Consider the following 23,421-nt stretch of genomic DNA (forward strand, 5'->3'; position numbering starts at 1 on the left):
CGGTATAAAATTTTATCCAGACTGTGCTTATAAGATAATATATAAAAAAAAAGTGCATTTTTGCTTCGCACAAACAATCAGGAAAGAGGGTGTATGTCAATAAAACGTCATATCCCAGCCCACACGTGGTATGCAAGTGTCATACTCCTACGAAGCACCCACTACCCAACGTGACGTCACCAAAAAAGTACGACTGGCGCGCGCCGTAATCGTCAGGAACAATCACTTGTCCGATACCACCTGCTAACATCCCCCCAAAATTGACGGCGCAGGTGTGAATAGCATGGACTAGCGCACGAAAGTGCATTTAATGGATGTTATAGTTACTATCACTACACCCGACCTTAGATCACATTATACTCTGGTGTGATGAGAAATGATATCCCGTATTGTTGACAAGTGCAGACTAAATTGTCAGCGTTGAGGCCTTCGGTTCAGAGGGTCCCGGGTTCGATTCCCTTCCGGGTCTGAGATTTTAATCGCATCTTATTAATTTTTCTGACCCGGGGACTGGGTATTTGTGTTTGTTCCAACACTTTCCTCATATTCAGACAACACAATACACTGCCAACCGCCACAGAAACACGCAATAGTGACTACATTCCTCCATATAGAGTTGGCGACAGGAAGGGTATCCGGCCGTAAAACAGGGCCAAATCCACATTGCGACCCCATAGATGTTGGAAAAGCGGTAGAAAAAGATTGCTGACAAGTGCAGGCACAGGTACGAGCTAAGCTACTGTATCGCTATATCTATTTGGTCCGGGCTTGATTTATGCCTTTGTTTTAGAGGATTACATCTTGGTACGACGTATGCGTTCAGCACGGTTAAATCATCAGAAAAGAAAAGCAAGTTCGAGTCTCAAACTCAATTACCCTGGAAATAGTTTCTCCCATTTCATCGTAGCACCCTCTATCTATAAATGCAATAGTCACGATGAAAATCAAGACAGCCCCTAAATTTACGAAGCGACAACAGCCTCACTTGTCTGCCTATATACCTAATGGCCACTTGGTGGTGGAGGTCGGAAACTCCCCCCCCCCCCCAACCCGCCCTGAAAACAACAATCACCACCACCTTACCAGAAGACATCCAACTATAACGTCCAAGGACTGCATATGGCATTAAATTCTATATAAATATACATTCCCTGAAGACGATAAAACTCCATTATTGAAAGAAGAAATGTAAGAAAAGTGAAGTCAAAGGCTCTAAACGCTCTTAAAATAACGACAATATTCCTTCACCAGTGGCGACTTCATTTTAGTACATTCTTCTAATAGACAGTCTAAAATAATCATAGTCTATAAATATTTATGTTAATTTGAAAAGAAATATAGTAGATTTGCTTCGGTAATTAATTAACTCTTATAATTAGGCATGCAATAATGACTTAATTTTCATAGAAAATACTGCATTTCAATCCTACCTTCTGATAACAGTTCATTTGCGTGCTCCTCGTGCTACTGATTATCATACGCCTCGGAGCCGGCACGGCTGCACGGGCTCCTCTCACATTAATTGAACTCATTGAAGGGGGCGAGCGATATATCCTTCAAATGTCAACAGTCAACCACGTGACACAAACAATTCACGAGTGCTTTTTTATGAACACCAAAAAACCGTTAAACGATTAAAACAGTATTAAACGTGAGACCGCTAATAAATTTCAACAAAATCCATCACATGAACTACAATTTATGCACACGGTTCAAAAATGAATCATTGTTCATAAACAACCATGACAAATTGTTTGATCTCGCAACCACAACAAACGGTTTATATTTCATTTCTCCCGAACGACAACTGAATATCACTTGAATATTCATCAATATACACACTAGTTCGCTATCACAGATTATTTTCAGATAAATGATCGAGATAGCTAACAAACATAAAATCATTTATTTATTTACCTGTAGAAATTACGACGTTATTTGCATTTAAATTATATATTTTGTTGTGGAAATATTACGTAAAATGGAATTAAACATTAGAGTTTGACTCATTCTTCACTGTGGCAACGGGGAAAGTGGGTCTGACGTCACGGGTTATTTACCAATGGGATTCATCGGTAGTCTAGTCCCAGCATGCAAGTTAGCATATGACTGCGGATGTGTTATGAAGTTGGTGTAGTTGGTGTCTTAATCGCATTCTAAATTTATTGAAATGGCTCCAAGCATCGGAGTGAATTTGCGTGTGACGGGCCACTGTAGTCAAGGGGGTCGAAAATATATGGAAGATATGTTTTCTGTGGCATATCAGCAAACCGACAACGAGAAAGACCTCGAGTATGCCTTCTTTGGTATATTCGATGGCCATGGCGGGCGAGAAGCTGCAACGTTTGCAAAAGAACATCTTTTGGATTACATTGTAAATCAGAAAGGTTTCTGGTCAGATAAGGATGATGATATATTAAGAGCTATACGTGAAGGATTTCTGCAAACTCATCTTGCTATGTGGGGACAGTTAGGTAAGTGCTAATTTTGCTTTTCAAATTAAGGTTATGTAAGTGTACAAAAAACATATTGATCCTCATCTTGAAATTTAATATTGTTGTTTATATCTGTGATCTTAGAAATTATGAAATACTAATTTTCGTATGTGATTTTTGACTGCCTTGCTTGTTTCATTTACATTTTAGAGTTCTGGCCTAAAACAGCCTCAGGCCTTCCCAGCAATTCCGGAACCACAGCGAGTATAGCCTTCGTTCGTAAAGGTAAAATCTACATTGGCCACGTAGGGGATTCATCTATTGTACTCGGCTATCAAGATGAAGGTAAATAATATTTATTTAACCTAATTTAGTTGAGTACGTTTGCCGATATCTATTCATATTTTTATTTACTCTTCAAAATTTGGAAAATAGTTTAAATAATCTGTTTATCCTCTATTTTGGTGTGTGTAGCAGTATAGAAACAATAATGTTATTTTTGTTCATTTCAAGATGATCCGAAGTGGAAAGCCCGGCCACTGACAAAGGATCATAAACCAGAAAGCAACGAAGAAATCCACAGAATAGAAAAATCAGGAGGTAAAGTTGTTAGCAAGTTTGGGGTTCCTCGTGTTGTGTGGAATCGTCCCCGGATAGGTCACAAAGGCCCAGTGAGAAGATCAACTCATATTGATGAAATACCATTCCTTGCCGTAGCAAGATCTCTAGGTAAGTTGTCATGTCATCTCACATATAGGATTGTGGATGAACATGGTACATTCGTAATGACCTAGAATCGGTTTCTTTCATGTTATTGTTACAAGTTCTTATTATCTGAATACAGAATCCAGTCGATGGACGTTTACAGTTCAGAACGTTTGTGCTTTTATACGTTTTAATAGTGCTTTAATATGAGATGTCCACGGAGTGATGCAACATCAAGGTTGGTTATTTAAGTTGATACGTGACTAGCTATGCTACATTGGTTGCTAAGCAGTGATATGGACGTGTGATATTAGGGCTCCATTTATTAGTGCAAAATGTTCTCATTATTTTAAAAGTATTGAAGTGCTTGAAGAAATGTCGAGTGATGTTTTAGAGAATGTGCCGTGCTGTGGAAAGTACTACTGAGTGTTTGTAAAGGTGGTCTTATAAAATTTTATATCTACTGTACTGTCATCAGCTTTCAGTCTGTAGACATTAGTGTTTAAAAGGTACTACAAGATGCTACTGAAAGCACAACTAGAGATCACCTAGATACCTTGTTCATATTATCAGTGCTTCTACAAATTACCATACACTATGGGAATATGAAAAGTTATGTGAACGAATCTGATCCACAAAGTGTCACTATAATATTTGTCCCGAATGGAAGGTAATAATTACTTTTACTCAAATAAAATATAAAATCTCTGGTAAATTAACAAATAACGTAGTTACTAGAGAAATCTCTTGAAATATGTATACGTACTTACGGGCTGTAGACAGGACTCCATTATGTTGCATTCCGCTGCTCGTGCCGCCTTTTGTTTCTTTCTTGAGGTCCAGGGCTAGCATCAACAAATGGGAGTGCTGTGTGTGTGAATTCTCATTATCTTTGTCCATATGACTAGTGCGGGCAGTTCAAACGGCAAAATAGCTTGATCACTGGGCCAATAAATATATCATTTAATGAATGAATTAGGGCCCAAAACGAATGAACAACATGAAGAAAACAACTAATTAATTCAAACAACTTTGATGAGCAAGGACATCACACACGATAGTGTTAAACAAAACACTTACGGAAGTGCTGCGACGTAGCAGAAATAGTAGTTTTAAGGCAGTAAAGTACGTATTCTCTGCAAGTAAAATATTTTGTATTATTTCTTACTTTACCTCAGATTTTAGACTTTGAGTAAAAGCAATTATCTTCCGTCTGGGTCAAATAATACCGTGACATTTCATGGATCAGATTCGTTCACATAATGCTTGTTCTTGTAAAACTGATTAGAGAAATGTAATTCACTTATTCAAAAATATAAATACAAATATCAACAAAACAAACACCACCACAGGTTTGACCTTGAGAACTTTTCTTTGATTGAACGATATTCTTCACAAGAAAATCATCAGAATTTGAAGTGAAATTTGTCTAGGTATTACGTTTCTCTAATTAGTTTTACAAGAATCATTCTTCATTTGGTTTGTTGTTTTACTTTTATCACTATTAACAATAAGATTCTCTAGTTAACCACAAAGTTGAAACGCTAAATTTGGTGGTTTTTCCGGGTGCGTGAACGAATCGTACCCATGGAATTTCATTATAATTTTTGTCCTAAATGGAAGATAATAATTGTTTTTACGCAAATTAAGAGTAAAATTAGTGGTAAATTAATAAATATTATTACTAGAGAAATATATGCATACATACTTTGCTACATTACGACTATGAATTCTACTGTACTACGTCACAGCGCTTCAGTATGTCTTTTGTTCACGTAACACTTTTGTGTGTTAAGTCTGTGCTCAGTTAACTTTTTTGAACTTCTTTGCTTTGCTTAATGTTACTTGGTGTGGTGAGTTTTTGATTTGTGCCCATAATTCATTAATAAATATAATTATTGGTCCAGGGATCATGCTATTTTTCTTTCAACAAAAATCATTTCTGTGTTACTTACAATATACATTTCACCTCGATCTTCCCGTTTGAACTGTCCGCACTAGTCACGATGGACAAAGATATCGAGAATTCACAGACACAGCACTTCCCTTCATGGACCTCAGTAAGGAAAAAAAAAAAAAAAAGAGCACAATGAAGCAGAATGCCACAGAAGAGTCGTGTACAGCGAAATAGTCGCAGTAGTTATGTATCTATATTTCTCTGGTAATAATAGCTGCCTCTGTGGATCAGTGTTAGAGTGTCGGTCTCTGGATCCCAAGATAGCGGGTTCAAACCCGGCAGAGGTAGTCAGATTTTTGAAGGGCGGAAAAAAGTCCATTAGACTCCATGTCGTACGATGTCGGCATGTAAAAGATCTCTGGTGACACATTTGGTGTTTACACGACAAAATTCATTAAATCTCAGCCATAGATGCCCAAGAGAGTTTCGGTTTACTCAGTCTGCCATCTAGTGGGCCTAGAGTAAAACGGAACTTTGAAATTGACGTCAATGGCGTCAGATTGAAATGTCTGCACACAGTAGCTGAGGCCATACGATTATTATTATTATTATTATTATTATTATTACTATTATGGTAATAATGATCTTTATTAATTTACTGCTAATTTTACCTTTGATTTGTGTGAAAGCAATTATTATCCTCCCTTTAGGACAAGAATTAGCATTAAGTTTTTTTAATACGATTCGTTCAATAACCATCATCATTAGTTATTCCTCTACCCAAAGAACAATATTCTTCTACTTCCTTTCCATTACTACCTACTTTCTGTTAAGGTTATATGCTCATTGTGACTGCAGGAGACCCACAAACCTGTCCTGAGAGGTTTTTTTCCATTTATAACTAAATATCACATACTGATCAGAGTTTTCCAGAATAGGCGGCTGAAGGAATTCTGCTATTGGCTGAATAATTCAATATGGGGTAAAGCTTTACTAGCAGGGTCGGAAAAAGAGAATTTAAGAATCGAACATGGTATGTCTGGTACATCTTAGCATGCTGTGCAAGGTTGCCAACTTGGATGATTAGTAATAAGACCATTGGTCTAGTTTGGTTAGATTTGGGTAGCGAAGAGATCATTGGACTGAACTGGTTAGATCATTGGCTAGTGAGAAGAATATTGGTTTAGGTAAGTTAGACCATTGGTCTGGGGAGCAAGCAAAGTAGGTCTGGGGGCGAAAGCCCCCTCATTACAGCTGCAACTACAACTGTCACAGCGACAGTATTAGTTGGTGATAATGTGAGATCAGCACATTCTGTGTTTGACAGTGGACAGAGCTTCAGTTAAAGAACATTGACTTGTCCACCATTGCGGGATACTATATGCTTTCTGCTGAGGTCTGTTTCCTGGTAACCAGTAGGCTGTGAAACATGTATCATTTACAGGGCAAAGGTTCCCCTCCAAAAATGTACCCTTCTTGGCCTGAATTTGCAGGCACGTTTCTGGCACACGTAAATTAATTTACTTCCCTACACTTTAAACTTCCATATCTCTGCCACAACTCATTGTTTCAGTCTCTTAGTTAACTAAAAAATTGGTGACTTTAATTTGTGTACTTAATATGTTAATGTTGCATATAATGTAGTTGCACTTGGCACACACCAAGGCACGTCAGTTTCAAACTTTGCTGTTTCATTATTTTCACGGAATGTGGCAGATGCAAGCTCTATCAAGACAATAAGTCGATAGCTGCAGTCGCTTAAGTGCAGCCAATATCCAGTAATCGGGAGATAGTGAGTTCGAGCCCCACTGTCGGCAGCCCTGAAGATGGTTTTCCTAGGTTTCCCATTTTCACACCAGGCAAATGCCGGGGCTGTACCTTAATTAAGGCCACGGCCGCTTCCTTCCACTTCCTAGGCCTTTCCTGTCCCATCGTCGCCATAAGACCTATCTGTGTCGGTGCGACGCAAAAAAAAAAAAAAAAAAAAAAAAAGAGAGAGAGGCAATAACTAACTTCTCTCCAACCAATAGGAGCACATAAAATGGTCTGATTTCGCAATTGGTATTTTCAATTTTTCTATATAAGTACGAATACTTCTAGAGACGGTTTGGTGGGTCCCTGGCAATAATTTCAAGTCATTTTGTTGTATGGGGACTGTAATCTGTCAGTTGGTTTGTTAATTTTTATGAAAGGCATGTTCTGCTCGAATGAGATCCATATGTGATGTAATTTTGATTTTGTGCACCTAAGGCAAGATAAAAATGAAATTTGGGACAAAATTTTTAATATTGCACACTAAAATAAAGTATATAAACCAATTTGAATATATTGTGTGAAAGACGTTGCCTCAAAAGTGGTGTTCTGAAATCTAATTGTGTTAAAACTTCATGTTCTTTGGCTGGTCAAATTATGTATTAAGTTAAATTGTACTTATCATAATTTGAGAATGCAAATATTACTATAAAATTGCCATTTCATACACATCCGTATTTAGCTCACATAAATCCTAGAGCTGATTATTACGTTTTATTAGCTTTTCACTTGTACCTCTGGCTAAAATGTTTTCAATCCCTGTGATAGTGAATTTTGAAGTCATTAGAATTTTACTTCTCCCCACCAAGACCGAATCACTTGTGTGTTTTTAGCACTCTTGATTTTCTCAAAATGCATTACGGATGGTTGGTCAAAATTTGTCAGATTTTACCGTTAAATTTACTATTTGTTTGTAGAAATGGTCAGTATACATTCTAACAGCATTATAAATATTTTAAGAATTAACAACTTACTAAGAAATCTGGCAAAGATAATTTGCCTTTTGTTTGATGCCTCTACACTCAGTAGATTGGAAAAAGCCCATTGGTAGTGCTAATGTTGTTCTGTTTGTGGCATATTCTTGGAAATGTTTTCCGAATGTGGTGGAGAGGGTTTAGGAGCTAGTCTCTTGTAATTGAAATTCTAGCATACCAGTGTTTCATAAGACTATGAGAAGTGAAAGGGATGTTAATTGCCAGGCTTTGTTATTCTGTGTGAAGAAGAATCCTTGCCCTCCAGCACAGAAACCACACACACACACTTTCTCTATCTCAGACCATCGGCAACATCCAAGTTAGTCCACAGCACAGAAATGAAGTGTGTTATTACTAGACGTAGGATTTTAGGCAAAATATTTTGTTCCTGAAGAGAGGACTTAAAAATGAAGTTGTATTTAGACATTTCAGTTAATTATAAGGTTAAAGACGTTAGTCCTAGCCTATAGTGCCTAAAATGCCTAAATTGATGTTAGAACCTATATTTGCGTATATTTGTATAATTCCTCCTTTATCACTAAACCAATTAAAAATGATTGTAATTCATTCCAAGAAACGAAAATATTCGCTGACTTGTTTTTAGTATCTTGAAATAGGCCTATATACCAAGTAATTTGGTCGTGCGGTTAGGAGTGCACGGCTGTGAGCTCGCATTCGGGACATAGTGGGTTCAAATCCCACTTCCTTCCCACTACTAGCTCTTTCGTATCCCATTGTCGCCATAAGACCTATCTGTGTTGGTGAGACGTACAGCAACATGTAAAAAATATTCTTGAAATACTTTACAAACAAAATCTAAAAGTGGGAAGCTGTAAACCACACTACCCGGAAGTCCCTAAGGATTTAATTCTGTGAGAACAAGGCAGTGTGTCCGTTTGTTCAGTGTATGCATCATGCCAAAAGTGTCAGCTTCCAAGCTGTCTTTAATTAAAAAGTGCTTACAGGAGTTTCCCTATTTGACAGCAGGTGATTGAAATTTTTCATATTTCTGCCTAAAGAGTTATTTCTTATAGCAAAATTAAAATTGTATTTTAATTGATGTCTGTTAAAGTACATAAAATTGAAGCTGCCTAAAATGTATTTTTAGAACCTATTTTTTTCATCTTTGAGAGACTATTTAGGCACCTAAAATAACATTTTTAGCACCTGAAAATCTGAGGGCTAGTTATTACAACACATGGCATAGTTTCTTGGATTGTCTATATTGTCTCTCTGTAATGGTAGATGTTGTTTTAAGGGAGAATATCAGCATTATGGTAGACTGTATTTTTATAGCCGCCCTTCCTGCTTACGGTTTATTGAATATGCTCATGTCAGCTGGGATTACCATTGATGAACTTTGCATCCAAAATCCAAATTACTTAATACCAGTCTCTATTCATAGCTCATATAATAAAAATTCATGGGACATAAGACAGTGGAAATAACATTTTCTACCATTTTTGTTACGTACTGGTAGTAAAGAAAACTGACTTACATGGAGATGACACATTTTTTGAAAAACTGACCATCTCCATTATCCTCATCCAATAAAAGCACATACTGTGAAAAAGAGCAGAAATAATTATTTGTATGTACAGTTTTTGATACAGCTAATCATAATCGGGGACTTCTGCGTTTCCTGTTTTAGCCCCTTAATATGGCTCCACCATTTTATAGTAGCCTACTACACAACCTGATTATCTATAACGTGAACAGAATTTTTCATAACTCGGTATTTTAACTGTTTTCTCAGGCCTTAAGATTTGCAAAAGGAAAATACTATGCAGTATTCATCGACTACACAAAAGCCTTCGACGCTCTACACAGGTAAGTAGTGATTGAGAAACTAGCACAAATGATTGGAGAAACACACAACATTACAGTCCTTCTGAAGAACATCCTAGAATACAACATAGTTAACATAAGTGGTGGCATCTCTCTTTCCCAAGATATTTACCAGACCAATGGAGTAATGCAAGGAGACCCAATTAGTCCAGTACTATTCAACATTGCAACTGCAGACGTATTGAAAATAGTAGAATTCAGTGAAACAGTACAACTGCACATATATGCTGACGACATGGTAATTGGGTCACCCAATCTGGAAGACCTTCAGGAAGTAGTGAACAAGCTGGAAACATGGGCAGAAGAAAATGATCTGCAGATAAACAAATCTAAGATAGTAATGATGACCTTCAGAAAAGAAGGAAGACGTGCAAGAAAAGGACAAAATTAAATTTCAGAACAGAGACCTAAACATAACAAATTCCTTCAAATACCTTGGAATAACCTTACAAACGACAATCAACTCCTACACAACGCACATAAAGGAAAGGGCAACAACTATCAAAGCGATATACAGAATTAAAGACCTCCAAAAACTATCTTTAAAAACATCAAAAAAGCTATTTCATGCTGCAATAAGCCCAATTGCCACATATGGCATTGAAATTATTTGGGAAAAGTTATCTGTGGCTGACCTTAGGGTCCTAGAGAAACTAAAAGCTAGATTTCTAAAGTGAGTATTAGATGTGTCTACATACACAAAGTCCAGACTAGTATACGCACTTTGTAAAGAGCCATTCTATATTGAGGATCTAAGAATCAATCTAGTTCTGCCATTCACAAGACAAGGCGCAAAGATAATTGAAGAGAGAAGAATTAAATGAGCCCAAATTGAGCTCGAATTCTATGCCACCGATGCCATGCTGGAGCGAAAATGGACAGAAGCGAACTAAGAACAGCGACATGTAGTTACAAGGATGGCAGTCCATGGCTTCCACCATAAGCTGTGTGCGACTAACCGATTCCATGAGGTGAATGACGAGTGTGTGTGGTCTCTATGTGAGGAAGTGTGTGATCGCTACCACATACTTAAGTGCAAAAAAAAAAAAAGATCAATCAACAAGTACAGTAAAGACAAATAACTATTAAATTCTTTGCACATTTGTGTGAATTTAACTAATTATTTTTAACTGTTTTCTCATGATGCCATAATGAACAGGCAGGCAAACTGAACCTACTATCATATACCTTATCAGAGATGAAAACAAAGTATGTGTCAAAGATTTGAAATTCTGTTTATATAGATGCTAGTTCATTCTGTTGTCCATGTTACACTTTGTTTATTTTTTCCAGGTGACCTGTGGAGTTACAATCCAGCCCTAGATGTATTTGTGGTATCTCCGGAACCTGATATCGGAGTGGTGGCCATTGATATCAGAAGTCATCGCTGTTTAATATTTGGGACAGATGGACTCTGGAATGTACTGAGTCCTGACGAAGCTGTGGCCATCGTTCAGTCAGCGGAATCTCACAATGAGAAGCATGTCCTGCCTCAGAATCCTTACAATGTGAGTTCAACATTTTGACAAGATTGAGGTTAAACATTGTGTATACCGGTATGTTATAAACTTCTCCATTAACCTACTGGCATATAATTATGTGACTGAGAATTAGGTTATTTATGATATTTTGGGTTATAAATCCTAGGTTTATCTTTCCTAAGTGTACTGCAGTCAAAAAATAATATTTAAGTTACATTTTAGCTTCCTACTATTAACTGGATATGTGATAAACTTCTGTATGGGGGCCATGCAAGGGGTGCATTGATCGCTCTTTTAACTTAGCAAAATATTCACCACACTTACCAGATGTATTATCAGGTATGAGCCTCTGTGGTTCAGATGGCAACACGCTGGTCTCCCTTCGCTGGGTTCCATGGTTCAAATCTGTCGCTCCATCTGAGATTTGTACTGGACAAAGCGGAGGCGGGGCATTTTTTTTCTCCGGGTACTTCCAGCAACACTCCATTGTCATTTCATTTCATTTATTAGTCATTAATCATTGCTCCAGAAGAGTGCAACAGGCTTTGGTAGCCAGCACAATTCCTATCCTCGCCACTGGATGGGGCTTCATTCCATTCCTGACCTGGTCGAATGACTGGAAACAGCCTGTGGATTTTCATTTATTTATCAGTTGTCTCTGGGCTCTCATCACCATTTTAAGAACAAATTTGTTCATTCTTTTCTTTGCTTATAATGTTTGAGACTTTTGCCTGCTATTCTTTTGATGGACAGGATAATGTAATGTTTCAAGCACTGTACTGTTTACACGAGATAAATGGTCTTCGGATAATAGTATGGCCCAAAAACAAATAATTTCTACATGATATTCTAATGGAAATAAACCTAGTTCACCAGATGTGCATTCTTGTTTGAATAATACATGACAGCTGTTTTTATTGTAGGGGAAAGGGTTGGTTTGTGAAGTGAATAAAACTCCACTAGAGTTGAATCAGAGCCTGCAATGACTCCGGAATATTGGTTGCACACAGACAACATACTGTTGTTTTGTGTTGTGAATTCAGAAGTGTGGAGGGAGATTTCTGATGTTAAAATGTTTCTTTTTATTTATTTCTCCATTAACCACTGATTCCATCATATTAGAATTAATTTAAATTATAGGCTTGTTTTGTTGCAGATGTGGATCAACCCGTCCAAGAGCTTGGTAGACCAAGCACTTACTCGCTGGGCAGAGGCTCGTTTCCGAGCAGATAATACAAGTGTGGTCACCTTATTATTGGATCCTCCTGGCCCACCACGAGCAGAGGTATTGTTTCTATGTATTTAATAGATGTTCAATAACGGAGTGAATTGTAAGTGCAAATGTTGGTAAACACGATGTCACTACTGTGGACTCGCACAGACAACTGGGGTACAAGGCAGCTGACAACATTTCAGCTCGATGCACATAATTCTTCTTTCTACAGTAACTGTACAATGTCTCCGCTATTTCGCAGAGTTATCTCACAGTGACTCAACAGTGATGCATTCATGTGTCTCAGTATTTATGAATCTGGCTACATGGATAATAATACTGTAAAATTGTGTTGCTGACATGTCTATTTCACTTATATTTGCCAAGCTCTTTATACTACGTGAGCCAGCTGCTCTTTATAATGTAATTTTAGTGGGTTTGAACCCCACTGTCGGTAGCCCTGAGAATGGTTTTGCGTGGTTTTCCATTTTCACACCAGGCATTTGCTGGGGCTCTACCTTAATTAAAGTCACAGCTGCTACCTTCCCACTCCTAGCCCTTTCTTATCCTTTTGTCCTCATAAGACCTATCTGTGTCGGTGCAATTTAAAGCCAATTGTAAAAAAAAAGGATAACGTAGTTTTATGCCTCTCACTGTTTATGGACGACCTAAAAGCATTGGTCGCTCTAGTTATGAAAATTATACAAAATCATTGCTAAAGAAGTCTCTAATTTCTGTTTAGAGCTAACAACAAACACACAACAGTGAGCATAGCAATGACGCATGAAGCCTATAGCCAGCACTGTGGTTTACCAAGTGCGATGAGAAGAAATCTGCTTTCTGTACACTATAGCAAATTTAAATAATAGGCCTATAGTGTTGTTTTACTGGTTGAATGTGGCAAGAACTTAGCCTGTGTTTAAAGACTGAAGTTCCGTGAACCATCAACAAGTAAAAATATTTATGCAGTGTAGGACTGGAACTGCTGAGCCTGCTATGGTCTGGCTAACAATCCAGTACGTATTCCACGTAGCTATGAAACAGATGTGCAAGGAGCTTGTATTAGGAATATCTAGCACACGTTCTCCATTTTGCTGTTTCATAATTGTATCATGTTTGGTTCACCGAACAGATTAGCTCAGTGCATTGCGTCACAGACAGTTATGGCTGCTATTTCTGTACTCGGGAGACCGGTGGTATTCCATATAGGAGGCCACTTTCTCGTTGTAACAACTCGTTAAGTTCTGTGGAGGCTGTTGATACCTGTCTCCTGCAACACCCACTGGTGCAGCAGATTCATGACCTAGTTATGTTGTACAATACTGGTGCCAGAATCATTTTTGTGTGGCTTCCAAGCCTCGTTAGTATTACTGGAAATGAACCTGCAGATCAAGCTGCAAAAGAAGCGGGAGAAAGGTTGTAGTTTTGTGTAGGCCGAGGATTGGTCATGGAAGGTCTATGCACTCTTACCTCCTGGAGAGGAAGACCCCTTCCCCCCTAAGTGTGTTCTTGTGGTGTTGCATTCTCCATAGCCCACATCTTCAGAGTGTGTGGATCTTTCTGGCCTAAGATGGAACCACAGAAGTCATGCTAGCCGATGACGAGAATACCGCTTTTATTTTATTTTCAGTTTTGTTTCTACTTAATTTATTCAGAGAGAATGGTTACCTAGTTATATTTCTTCGTAAAACAAAAATTACCAGCACTGCTTCAACCCTAAGCCTTGAGGAGACCACTTAATATTATTCAACAGGAGTACGCTATGTGCTAGCATTGGTTTTCACTCTCTTCCTACCCCATTATCATCAGGATCCCATTTTCAGACGTGCAGGTCACTCGTGGGCATCAAATACCTTCACTGAGCGAGCCAAACATTTCCTCGGGCACTTTCAGCACTAAAAGCCTTATGCCAATTAAACAATCCAGGCAGATGCTGGGTTGCTACGTTTCTCAAGGCCACGGCCACATTCTTTCCATTCTTAGTCCATACAATTACACCTGCACCCTCAATCGGCTGTACATGTAGCTCACCCTGTGTGGGTACCGGAAAAGCAACTACAGAACTGGCGAACCGAACATGTCCTCTGACACTCCCAGCACTAAAAAAAGAAAGTCATGACTTTAAGTGTTGATAGCCCATTTCCTTATACCTTAAGCACTGGCATGACTTGTTAGATTAATGTACAAGAACTGGTTGAAAGAATGTCATATTTGCATAACAGTGTTGTTCTCATGGTGCGAAGGTTAGGAGTCCAGAGTGCTCTGCAGGATATTTTGCAGTGAGTTGTTACCATTTGGGAGTAAAGCGGAGGAATATTTACCTTCACGACTGATGGATGTTACTGGATTACATATTTTCCGGGGTAGGTGGTTCATGTGGTATAGTCCCAGAGGGCAAAAACAAGTATTTAAGTTAAAGTTTTAATTTGATCAATGAAGGGTCCATTTCACCCTAATTATTGCTGTAGAAAGGCATAATTTAGGATGTATTCTGAGGCACGTGTGCAGTGGTGTTCTGTTGAAGAGGCATTAATAAATAAATAAATAAATAGTACCGGTAGGTATAGTTTTCACTGTACGCATGGATACATGATGTAAAATGCCCCGTGTCGGAAAAAGTCTTATCTAGTGTTTCCATATCCCTGTTGGATAGTTTTTATTTATATATTCATTAGTACATTTTATCGCTTAACACATTCTTTTTTGTTGTACCCTGAAGAAACGTCTTAACGAGGTTTTATTGCATATGGAAATTTATTCCTATCTTCCTCCTGAATGAGGCATAGTTTGTGGCTAGCGCTTGAGAGGAAATAAATGCTGTCTTGCTGGTGTGTTTAGTAATTGCTTACAGAATTCGTACTTTCCTGAAAATGACCCTTTAAAGGTACCACAAATATTCTTCAAACTTGCACGATGCACACTTTTTCCACTTTCCAAATTCTTCATCTACCAACAATAACATTATTCAGATCTTCCTGGTTTACAGCAGTGAATAGATCATCCTCACACTCCTGTCGTCCGGGTATGGTCAGAAATCAGGGAAAGTTTCCTTTTACTACCAGATGTCAACCTTGGATGTAAATAACTTGTCATATTTATCAGTTCATGCAAGAAAAAGTTAATTCATTTAGCAGTAGCAAATTCTGTGTTACTGCTTGCTGGATGAAAAAGAGCTGCTTCCACCATTAATTCCTGATGAGCAGTTTGCTCTTTCTTTTTCCTCTTGTGATGTGTTGTCTGACCTGATTCCTGGAGTGACCCAAGTGCAAGTTACATTTGTGTTTACCAATAGTGTACTTACCAAATTGAGGGGGAAAAAAAAAAGTCTCCTTCGAATTTGTGCTTATACTCTAAAATAATTCTGATTACCGTATATACGCGAATAATCCCCGCATATTTTCTTCAAAATGTTTGGGGTGAAAATTGGTTGGTACAGTGCTCCTGACATATAGATATCTGCCTCCTCTGTTCCCACCACAAGTGAGAAGCATGCCATGTACACATCTCATCATTTGCATCGTGCCAGTTTAAGTAGTAGGACAAGTTTAGGTTGTCTGGTGAGAGTTCTCGTTATAGGTCATTCACGGCTAAAGAAAAACTTTACAGGGCGAATTGGTAATCATGCCACAGGGAGTGCGACCAATAGGGTCGAGAGTTGCACATGTGATTGGGTGAAAGAGAAAGGTCATCTTGAGCAGAACATTGACTGCGAGATATTTTGCAGTCAGATGGCTAAGTTTCTACAAATTTGAAACAGGATGTGTATATGTGACTGCAAAGGAACAGTTAAAAACTTACTGTACTGTAGCATTTACAGTTTCCAATATACATTCTTAACAGAGGTGTCTAAATATTTTTTTATTTTTTTCTCAAAATTTATTTTCCTAAAATTAGGGTGCGGGCATTATTCGCATGTATGTGGTGTAAGAAATGATTCAAACTTGCTTAATTCAATACAATTCTTCCTACCACTTATGTTTTAGGTACAACATTCCCTTACACCTGTTTAAGCTTTCCCATCTACCATGTGCATGTTATTTTGAATCCCCGCCTAGGTAAGAAGCCTGTCCTTTTATCCATTTTGATTTGTAGTATAATATTGCACATTTAAAAAAGTAATGATAGATTATGAAGTTCAAAAGCTTTTTTCTCAGTTGATGTAATCAAACTATGGTTTCCTACTGAAAACCTTAATTTTTTTAAAAAGTTTTGAATCAAGCCATTTTCTCTCCGAATTTCAGTTGTACAGTGCACCAAGGAAGTTTCTCTGCAGCAGCTCCGCATGGGAGGTTGTGCTGGTAATACCAGTTATTCACAACTAAGTATTTTTTATTTTCCACCTTGCCTTAAGCAATTTAGTGTATCGATTAGGTGGAAAATAAAAAAATACTTAGTTGTGAATCTGTTTAAGTGCAATACGGACCATGGAGCTGATATTATGTAATACCAGTTATGTCGGTAGCACAAACTCATGTTTGTAACAAAATTTATTTTGTGTACTCGCCACAGTCATTGTGGGTGCTAGAAGTATTTTCTTGATTTTTAAGTTTTAGTTCGATCCATTTCATTTAAAACTGTAGGTCCGTGGTGATTTGAGTCTGGAATTATGTCCGGTACAGCAATCTCTTCGCGTGATTTGTGAAATTCTTTTGTTTCTGCTTTATTTGCTGTCCACTCACAGATTTCAAACTCTTGCGCTGATTTTGTTGGATTCCGCAACATTATATCCAAGAGTTGATTGAGTTTTTTGTCCGTTAAAATCGTTGGCCTGCTGCTTCTTGGTATGTAGTGAACTGTAATGGTCATGTCAAATTTGGGTATCAGATCATGCACAAAATCACAATTTGGACACTCAGTATTGTATTAGGAAGAGTATAAAGAAATTGTAGTTTCTTGCGTTCCATATAAACCGATCACCTTCATGAAAAATGTTCCTCCAAAAATGCTGAGTCTTCACTAGTGGACCACAAGTATTTTGTTTAAACACACACACACACACACAGTGCGCTATGCACCAACATTCTCCATACTACCCTTCACATACACATCTTAGTGATCCAGCCTGGCTACTGCAAACTTAATACAGTAGACAGTAACTAGGCTCACTGTGGAGAAATAGTAGTTCTTCTTGTTTAAGGTGTCTAACAACTAGGTTATTGCCACAAGAAATAAATTTCATAATTAATCTGTAGTCAGCCTCAACAAGAGAGAAGGTCTTAATGATTGGGTGACTGCACCTTTACAATACAGTACAATGTTATTCCTTTTTTTTTTTACTTAATTTTTTTTTAAAAGGGACATGTTTTGTTACTTCCTTGCGAGACATCTTCAGCCTAAAATATTATGATGTTAAACATATGGTATTCTTAACACTACAAAACAATGACGTATTCTTAAAATGTTTAAAAGTCAAGATGACTGAATCTGTCATATATAAACACAGTTTTAAAAACAGTTCATGTTGTCTTTAGACCAATTACTAAATGATGAAAGTCCCATTGGCCCAAATTGTGGAGAAAATTCCCAGGTGCACTGTACCGGTATTGAATTATTGTGGCTTCAGTAAGTTTGTGATTATTCCATCCATTAGTTCTTGATGGCACCATAGCCTTCCCAGCATCCATTTAAATCTTCACCTTGTTCATGGTGTCCTTCATTATATGGCTCTTTATTACTTCTCTGTGCCTGAAATATTCATTATAGTATTAATAATGCTAATCAAGTTGAATATTACAAATTTGCACAGGTGGTGCTCAACCAGAGGAAGCAGCAAGTTAGGGAGGAGACTGCATCCAGTGTGCCTAACCAGCAACCAGACATTCCAGAGGAGAACAAACCGAAGGGAGGTATGTTGCTGCGGACCATCAGCTCGGAGAATAGTTCGGCCTGTAGGGAACGGGTGGACAACTATGATCCTACAGGCGGTGTAGCTATCTTCACTCGTTACTTGGCACCTACTCGTCAGCCTGCAGGCACAGCAGAAGCTCCAGTTGTTCCATCTCCTGATAGTAGCAGCTCGCCAAGCAGTGGACGTGTGTGCAAGGTTGGCGATGTGCTGCATCAAGATTCGGTCACTAAAGTTGCCGGATCATCAGCTGATGTGGCGGAATCTCAGCAGCGTCCAGGTGTGCCTCAGATCCAGGTCAATGAAGTGTCCAGCAGCAAAGAGGAGAAGAAGGATTCTGTGAAGATTGAAGAGTCTGCATCCTCTGAGAAGCATGTCCTTGGAAGGCAACGATCATCATTTTCATTCAGTGGTGGATGTCCAGCGGAAGGGTTTGGCAAGATGGTTGGTTTCAAGAGACGCCACAGCAGTATTGCCAAGCTTCTTGGTGTTGACAACTGTGGAGATGTTGCAGCCAAATATGAGCCATGTCAGAAACGCCGAACGAGATCGGAGGACAAGAGGCTTTCTGCTCCGCCAACAGATGAGGATTTAAATATGAGTGACACAGAAAATAAGCGAGTGGCATGGCCTGTAAAGTGGAAGGAGAACTCTTCAAGTAATAAGTTGGGCAGTCACGTGCAGCGAAGTTCAGAGAAGGTTCTGCGACAGTCCGCTGCTGCAGGCTCGAGGGTGAATACCTTTGGAACAACAGGATTTGTGGTAGATCCCAGGTTGGGGCACAGAAAGAGCATCTTGAGTGAATATGAGGTGCGACAAGAGACTACGCGTGTGTTGCGATCTGATACGGCTGCTGCCACTCCTGTCCGGACACTACGGTCCCGTAATGTCAATATTCATCAGTCCAGTGTTACTCCCAGGAAGACAGTGCATAGGACGTCATTAAAGCGTAGTTTGGAAGATGATTTACGATCTCAAGTTGGAGAAACATCAAAAGGACTTCAGAAACGACGACGTCATTCTTGCTGGGCTGGTGCCCGCCAAATGACAACTCGTAGTCGGGTGAGGAGAATTAGCAAATGATCTTTCCCTTTGAGGATTGTGGTCCTTATTACTATTATGTGATTCATTGTCAACTGTGAATTCAGAACTAAGAAAAGGCCAAAGATACTCGTAATGCATGGGTTTTAAAATCAAGATGCGCTACCTGTTCGTTGCTGAACCCATTGAATAGATGGTACGAGGAAAGAGTTTCGTGATATAGGCTCTTGTGGAGTCCCAGGCTAGTCAGCTGCTTGCGACGTTATTGACAAGTTGTTTTCTTCCATTTTCAATGGGAATCATGCTCGGGAATATTAGAGGTAGGTTGTTTTCTTTTGTTTTAGCTTGTAGTGTTTGTTTTCTCTGAATGTGCCTGCTCTGTTTTCGGAGTTCATTTTGGGGAAGAACTGAAGATGATGAGATTTTGGCACGAAAGCTGAATGGTTTGCCCTGTTAATGAATTTGAGGGATACCACTCGTGAATGGTGACAGATAGGGCACAAGGTAGTAGAAAGCTATTCTTTTCCTCGTATCATCCATTCTTCTTAACAACAGATCTAGTTTTGTACATTGTTGGTTAAAATATGCCTAAGGTGTGGTTGATGTACAGGTTTGGATTAAATCCATCGCCTTCCACTCCACTCTGGTGGCATCCATATATGCCTCTCGATAGTGAAATATTTTATGGCCAACGATTACAGTGGAAATATGCATAGGAATGTTGAGTTGTAGTGAATATTGTTTGTACAAGCACTGGTCAAAGCAAGTTGGCTGTGAAAATGAATCTGAATGGTTTATGCAATCATAAGCAATCATGAAGGACCAGTTGTTAATTATGGGAGCTATGAAGTTCCATAGGATGAGTTCATTGCTATAATTTCCTGGATTACAAAGTTGGAAAAGAAGACTGAAGATTAAGGTCTTCTGAAGAATAGTATCAGATTTTCAAATTCTTGCTGCAAATTTTTATATAAATTGGACTGAATTGTCCATTGCCTTTTTGTTCAGGTTGTGCAGCGTACCAGGATCTCTTCTAATGACAACAGTTTCAATAATTCCACTTTTTTTTTTTTTTTTTTTCCCCTTCTCACGAAGTCATAGAACTGAAATGCAAAATATGTTTGTTCAGAATGAAATATTTTGCATTATTTGTGAACTTGGGAATTTCAGAAATTCAGTATAACTTTGTTGCAGTGTTTCTGTTTGTTTGTGGAATTACTCTTTAGTGATACATTCTAAGAAGCCTATTACTCAATTCCTGTTCCCTGAAACATGCTTCATCTTCGCTTCAAGAGGCAAGGTTCGGGGTTAAACTACTCCCCGTCTCGTGGGTGATATGACTGTTGAGGAATTATGACAGGTTTGCTTATTAATTTCTAAAACTGTAAATAGGTCTAGATTCTCTTTTAGCCTAATTTCTCTTAAATGCCTTCTTCGGATACTGTGCAACTGAACTGAAGAGCACTCGTATGTAACAATAAAAAGTAGCGAGTTTATCAACACCAAGAAAGACTGAATTGTAGCTGGAGTGGAAGATAATGGATTATAATGACTGGCCCTTTTTAATTTATTTTTCAATTATCTGTTACAGCAGGCCAGATATGTGATTGAACAGCATATTTTTTAGACTATCAATCGTTTTTAGAAAGAGCGATATTAGTTTTTAACAGGGGTTATTACAATATAAGTATATTTTTGGTATATTTTACACAAATATAGTAAAATTATTAATATATTTAAGAAGACAAGATGAGATGCCAAAAGATTTTTGCATGTGACTCACTCTCTTACGGTAGATTGCATTGTCAAGCAACTTATGAAAAAAGTCATTTATTTGGCTGCTTTTTCACATTCATAAATGATTGCACTTATTCTTAATGACCTTTGTCTCGTCAGAATACCTGACGATACGAATTATGTGGATTTGTGTGTGAATCCTTTGAAGAAAAAATAATATCAAGTTCAGGGCATTACCAATGTTGAACATATGTTCAGGCTTTATTGTTTTAGTACAAAAATGTATTTTTTGGTTTGGTTGTAATATTAATTTATTACTGTTTGTCTTGTGACATTAAAGAATTTCGTTCATCTCTTTGAGGTGTTCTTTTAAATGTGTTTGTATTTTCTGGGGTAGTTGTGAGGTCTTTCTTATTGTTGAGATACAATATAAAATTGAATGATGTGATATAAAATTAAAACTGGAATTTGTCTTGTAGAGCACTGTTGCACTCTGAACAGCTGGTAATGAAAGTGAATGCTGAAGACATGCTATGCAGTAAGGAATTTCTATAGGACTTTGAGAAAGAGATGGAAAATTCCACACTAAGCTATCACTCTGCTTCTTTTCAGGTTGCAAATGTGATAATTATTAGCAATTATCTTTTTAATCAGTTGCAAACTAGTGACCCTGAATGAGTGCGTTGAGAATATTCACAGAAATTCTATTATAGTCCACCATGACTGAATAATTTTAATCCCATAATTCTCAGAAAGTGATGAAACCTGTGTGGGACTGAACGTGAACTTGCTGCAGCACTCCAAAATTATTGAACTGCCAGATGATCTGCCGACTTTGGGCAGGTGGACCTGGTTTATCAAGCGTAATTTGTGGCAATCTCCATATTTAAGCAAATTGAAACGAGTTTCTGAAGAAATACGTGGTAGATGTTACTTTTTTTGAATCTGACATACTCAGGAGGGATGGCTGTTGAATATCCCTCTACCTGAATTTTTAAGTATGAAATAAATATTGAGCCCTGTCCAGAGACTGTTTTGTGAAGGATCTGGAAGGTCCTAATTTTAAGAATCCTATGGACTTTCACCTTCTTGCTCCCTTTGATTCTTCCTCATGGTAGCACTGATAAAGATTATGTTGGTGGTTTCATTATGGAGCACCATTGTACAGTGTGATTCCAAAGAACAGGAAATTTTTGAATGGAGATTATAAAGTAGGTATTCTCTTCTATTAAACTTTTGTTTTGCCTATAACTTATTTCTTGAAGATAACACCATGTATCTTCTCTTCACCATATATTCCGGCAGTTTCTTGGAGACATTATGCATGACTCGACGTGACTTTTTAACAGGAATCCTGGTTATTTCCCATCACATTCTTGCTTTCACTTCTTGTCGTAGTGGGTTGAGTTTGGTAAGCCTCAGTCTCAAAGGGATCCTCCCAAGAAATAATCAAATACTATAAGGTCGTGTGATCTTGGGGGCTGGACATGCAGTGTCACCGTTCCTCGGAACAATATGGTTGCAAAACCATCGACATCAGGCTGCCATCGATATACTTTCTGTGCGTGCAGTGGTGCTCCGCCTTGTTGGAACCAGGTGTTGCATGTGCCAATGGAACATGACAGTGGTGTTTGATACTGAAATTCTCTCTGACTTGCAGCTTCCAAACTGCCATTAGTACAATATGCTGCGACTGCAAAGCGCACCCTGCACACTATTCCACGGTTCCATGATTATTAAATGATTATATTTTGTGAGCAGCATTTTATGTCATTCATTAATTCATTTTGAAATTTCCTGTTCTTTTGAGTCTGGATACAAAGAAGCATGTCTAAACTGATGTCTGTGCTGTTGAAAATTTTATCACCAATGAATATTTGTAAGATAATTCTGGTTTTAAAAATTTTATTTCACTGTTTGCTTTTCATTCAGTTGGTTCTGTCGTGGACTGGCATGCTGAGCATTGGAGAGCCAGGACATATGTCCAACATTAGTTTTAGTGAAAATGTTGCGTTAATTATTCTAGCCAACTTATTATGTCCTTGTTTTAAATCAATTTGTATGTCTCAGTTTGGATCTGCAGATTGGTAATGTGATGTAGAATATAATAATTTAATTCACCTCTTTCCTTTTATCATTATTGTTGTGACATTATTGGACAATCAGAAATGGTGTAAATGTTACCATATGTCCATAAATACCCCGTGCTGTTGGTGAAATCATATTTTTAATGAAATAAAATTTATAAAATGATCTATTTTTTATTAATGGTTAAGGATCTGAAGGCAAATATTTTTCATATATACCTTTAACTTCTGTTTTATTCCGGGTATCTTCATCCAGTAAAATTTGGATGTTTTTGATAACCTAATATTCCTCATTCTTATGAGAACTGTTGAAATAATGACCTTTCTGTCTCTGTGATACTTGTCA

The 23,421-nt window shown here is 38.0% G+C and overlaps 1 protein-coding gene across 1 annotated transcript; it reads left to right on the forward strand.

Annotated features, from left to right (window-relative positions):
- Positions 1–2,084: 2,084 nt before the first annotated feature.
- Pp2C1 (protein phosphatase 2C) lies at positions 2,085–23,241 on the forward strand. Its single transcript, XM_067159312.2, has 6 exons — positions 2,085–2,474; positions 2,646–2,780; positions 2,949–3,164; positions 10,965–11,179; positions 12,309–12,437; positions 18,112–23,241. Exons 1-6 carry the CDS (start codon positions 2,171–2,173, stop codon positions 19,291–19,293), a joined length of 2,181 nt encoding a protein of 726 aa, XP_067015413.1. The 5' UTR covers positions 2,085–2,170; the 3' UTR covers positions 19,294–23,241.
- Positions 23,242–23,421: the final 180 nt, after the last annotated feature.

The sequence above is a fragment of the Anabrus simplex genome, chromosome X, assembly GCF_040414725.1.
Source record: "Anabrus simplex isolate iqAnaSimp1 chromosome X, ASM4041472v1, whole genome shotgun sequence".
Taxonomy (NCBI): Eukaryota; Metazoa; Arthropoda; class Insecta; order Orthoptera; family Tettigoniidae; genus Anabrus; species Anabrus simplex.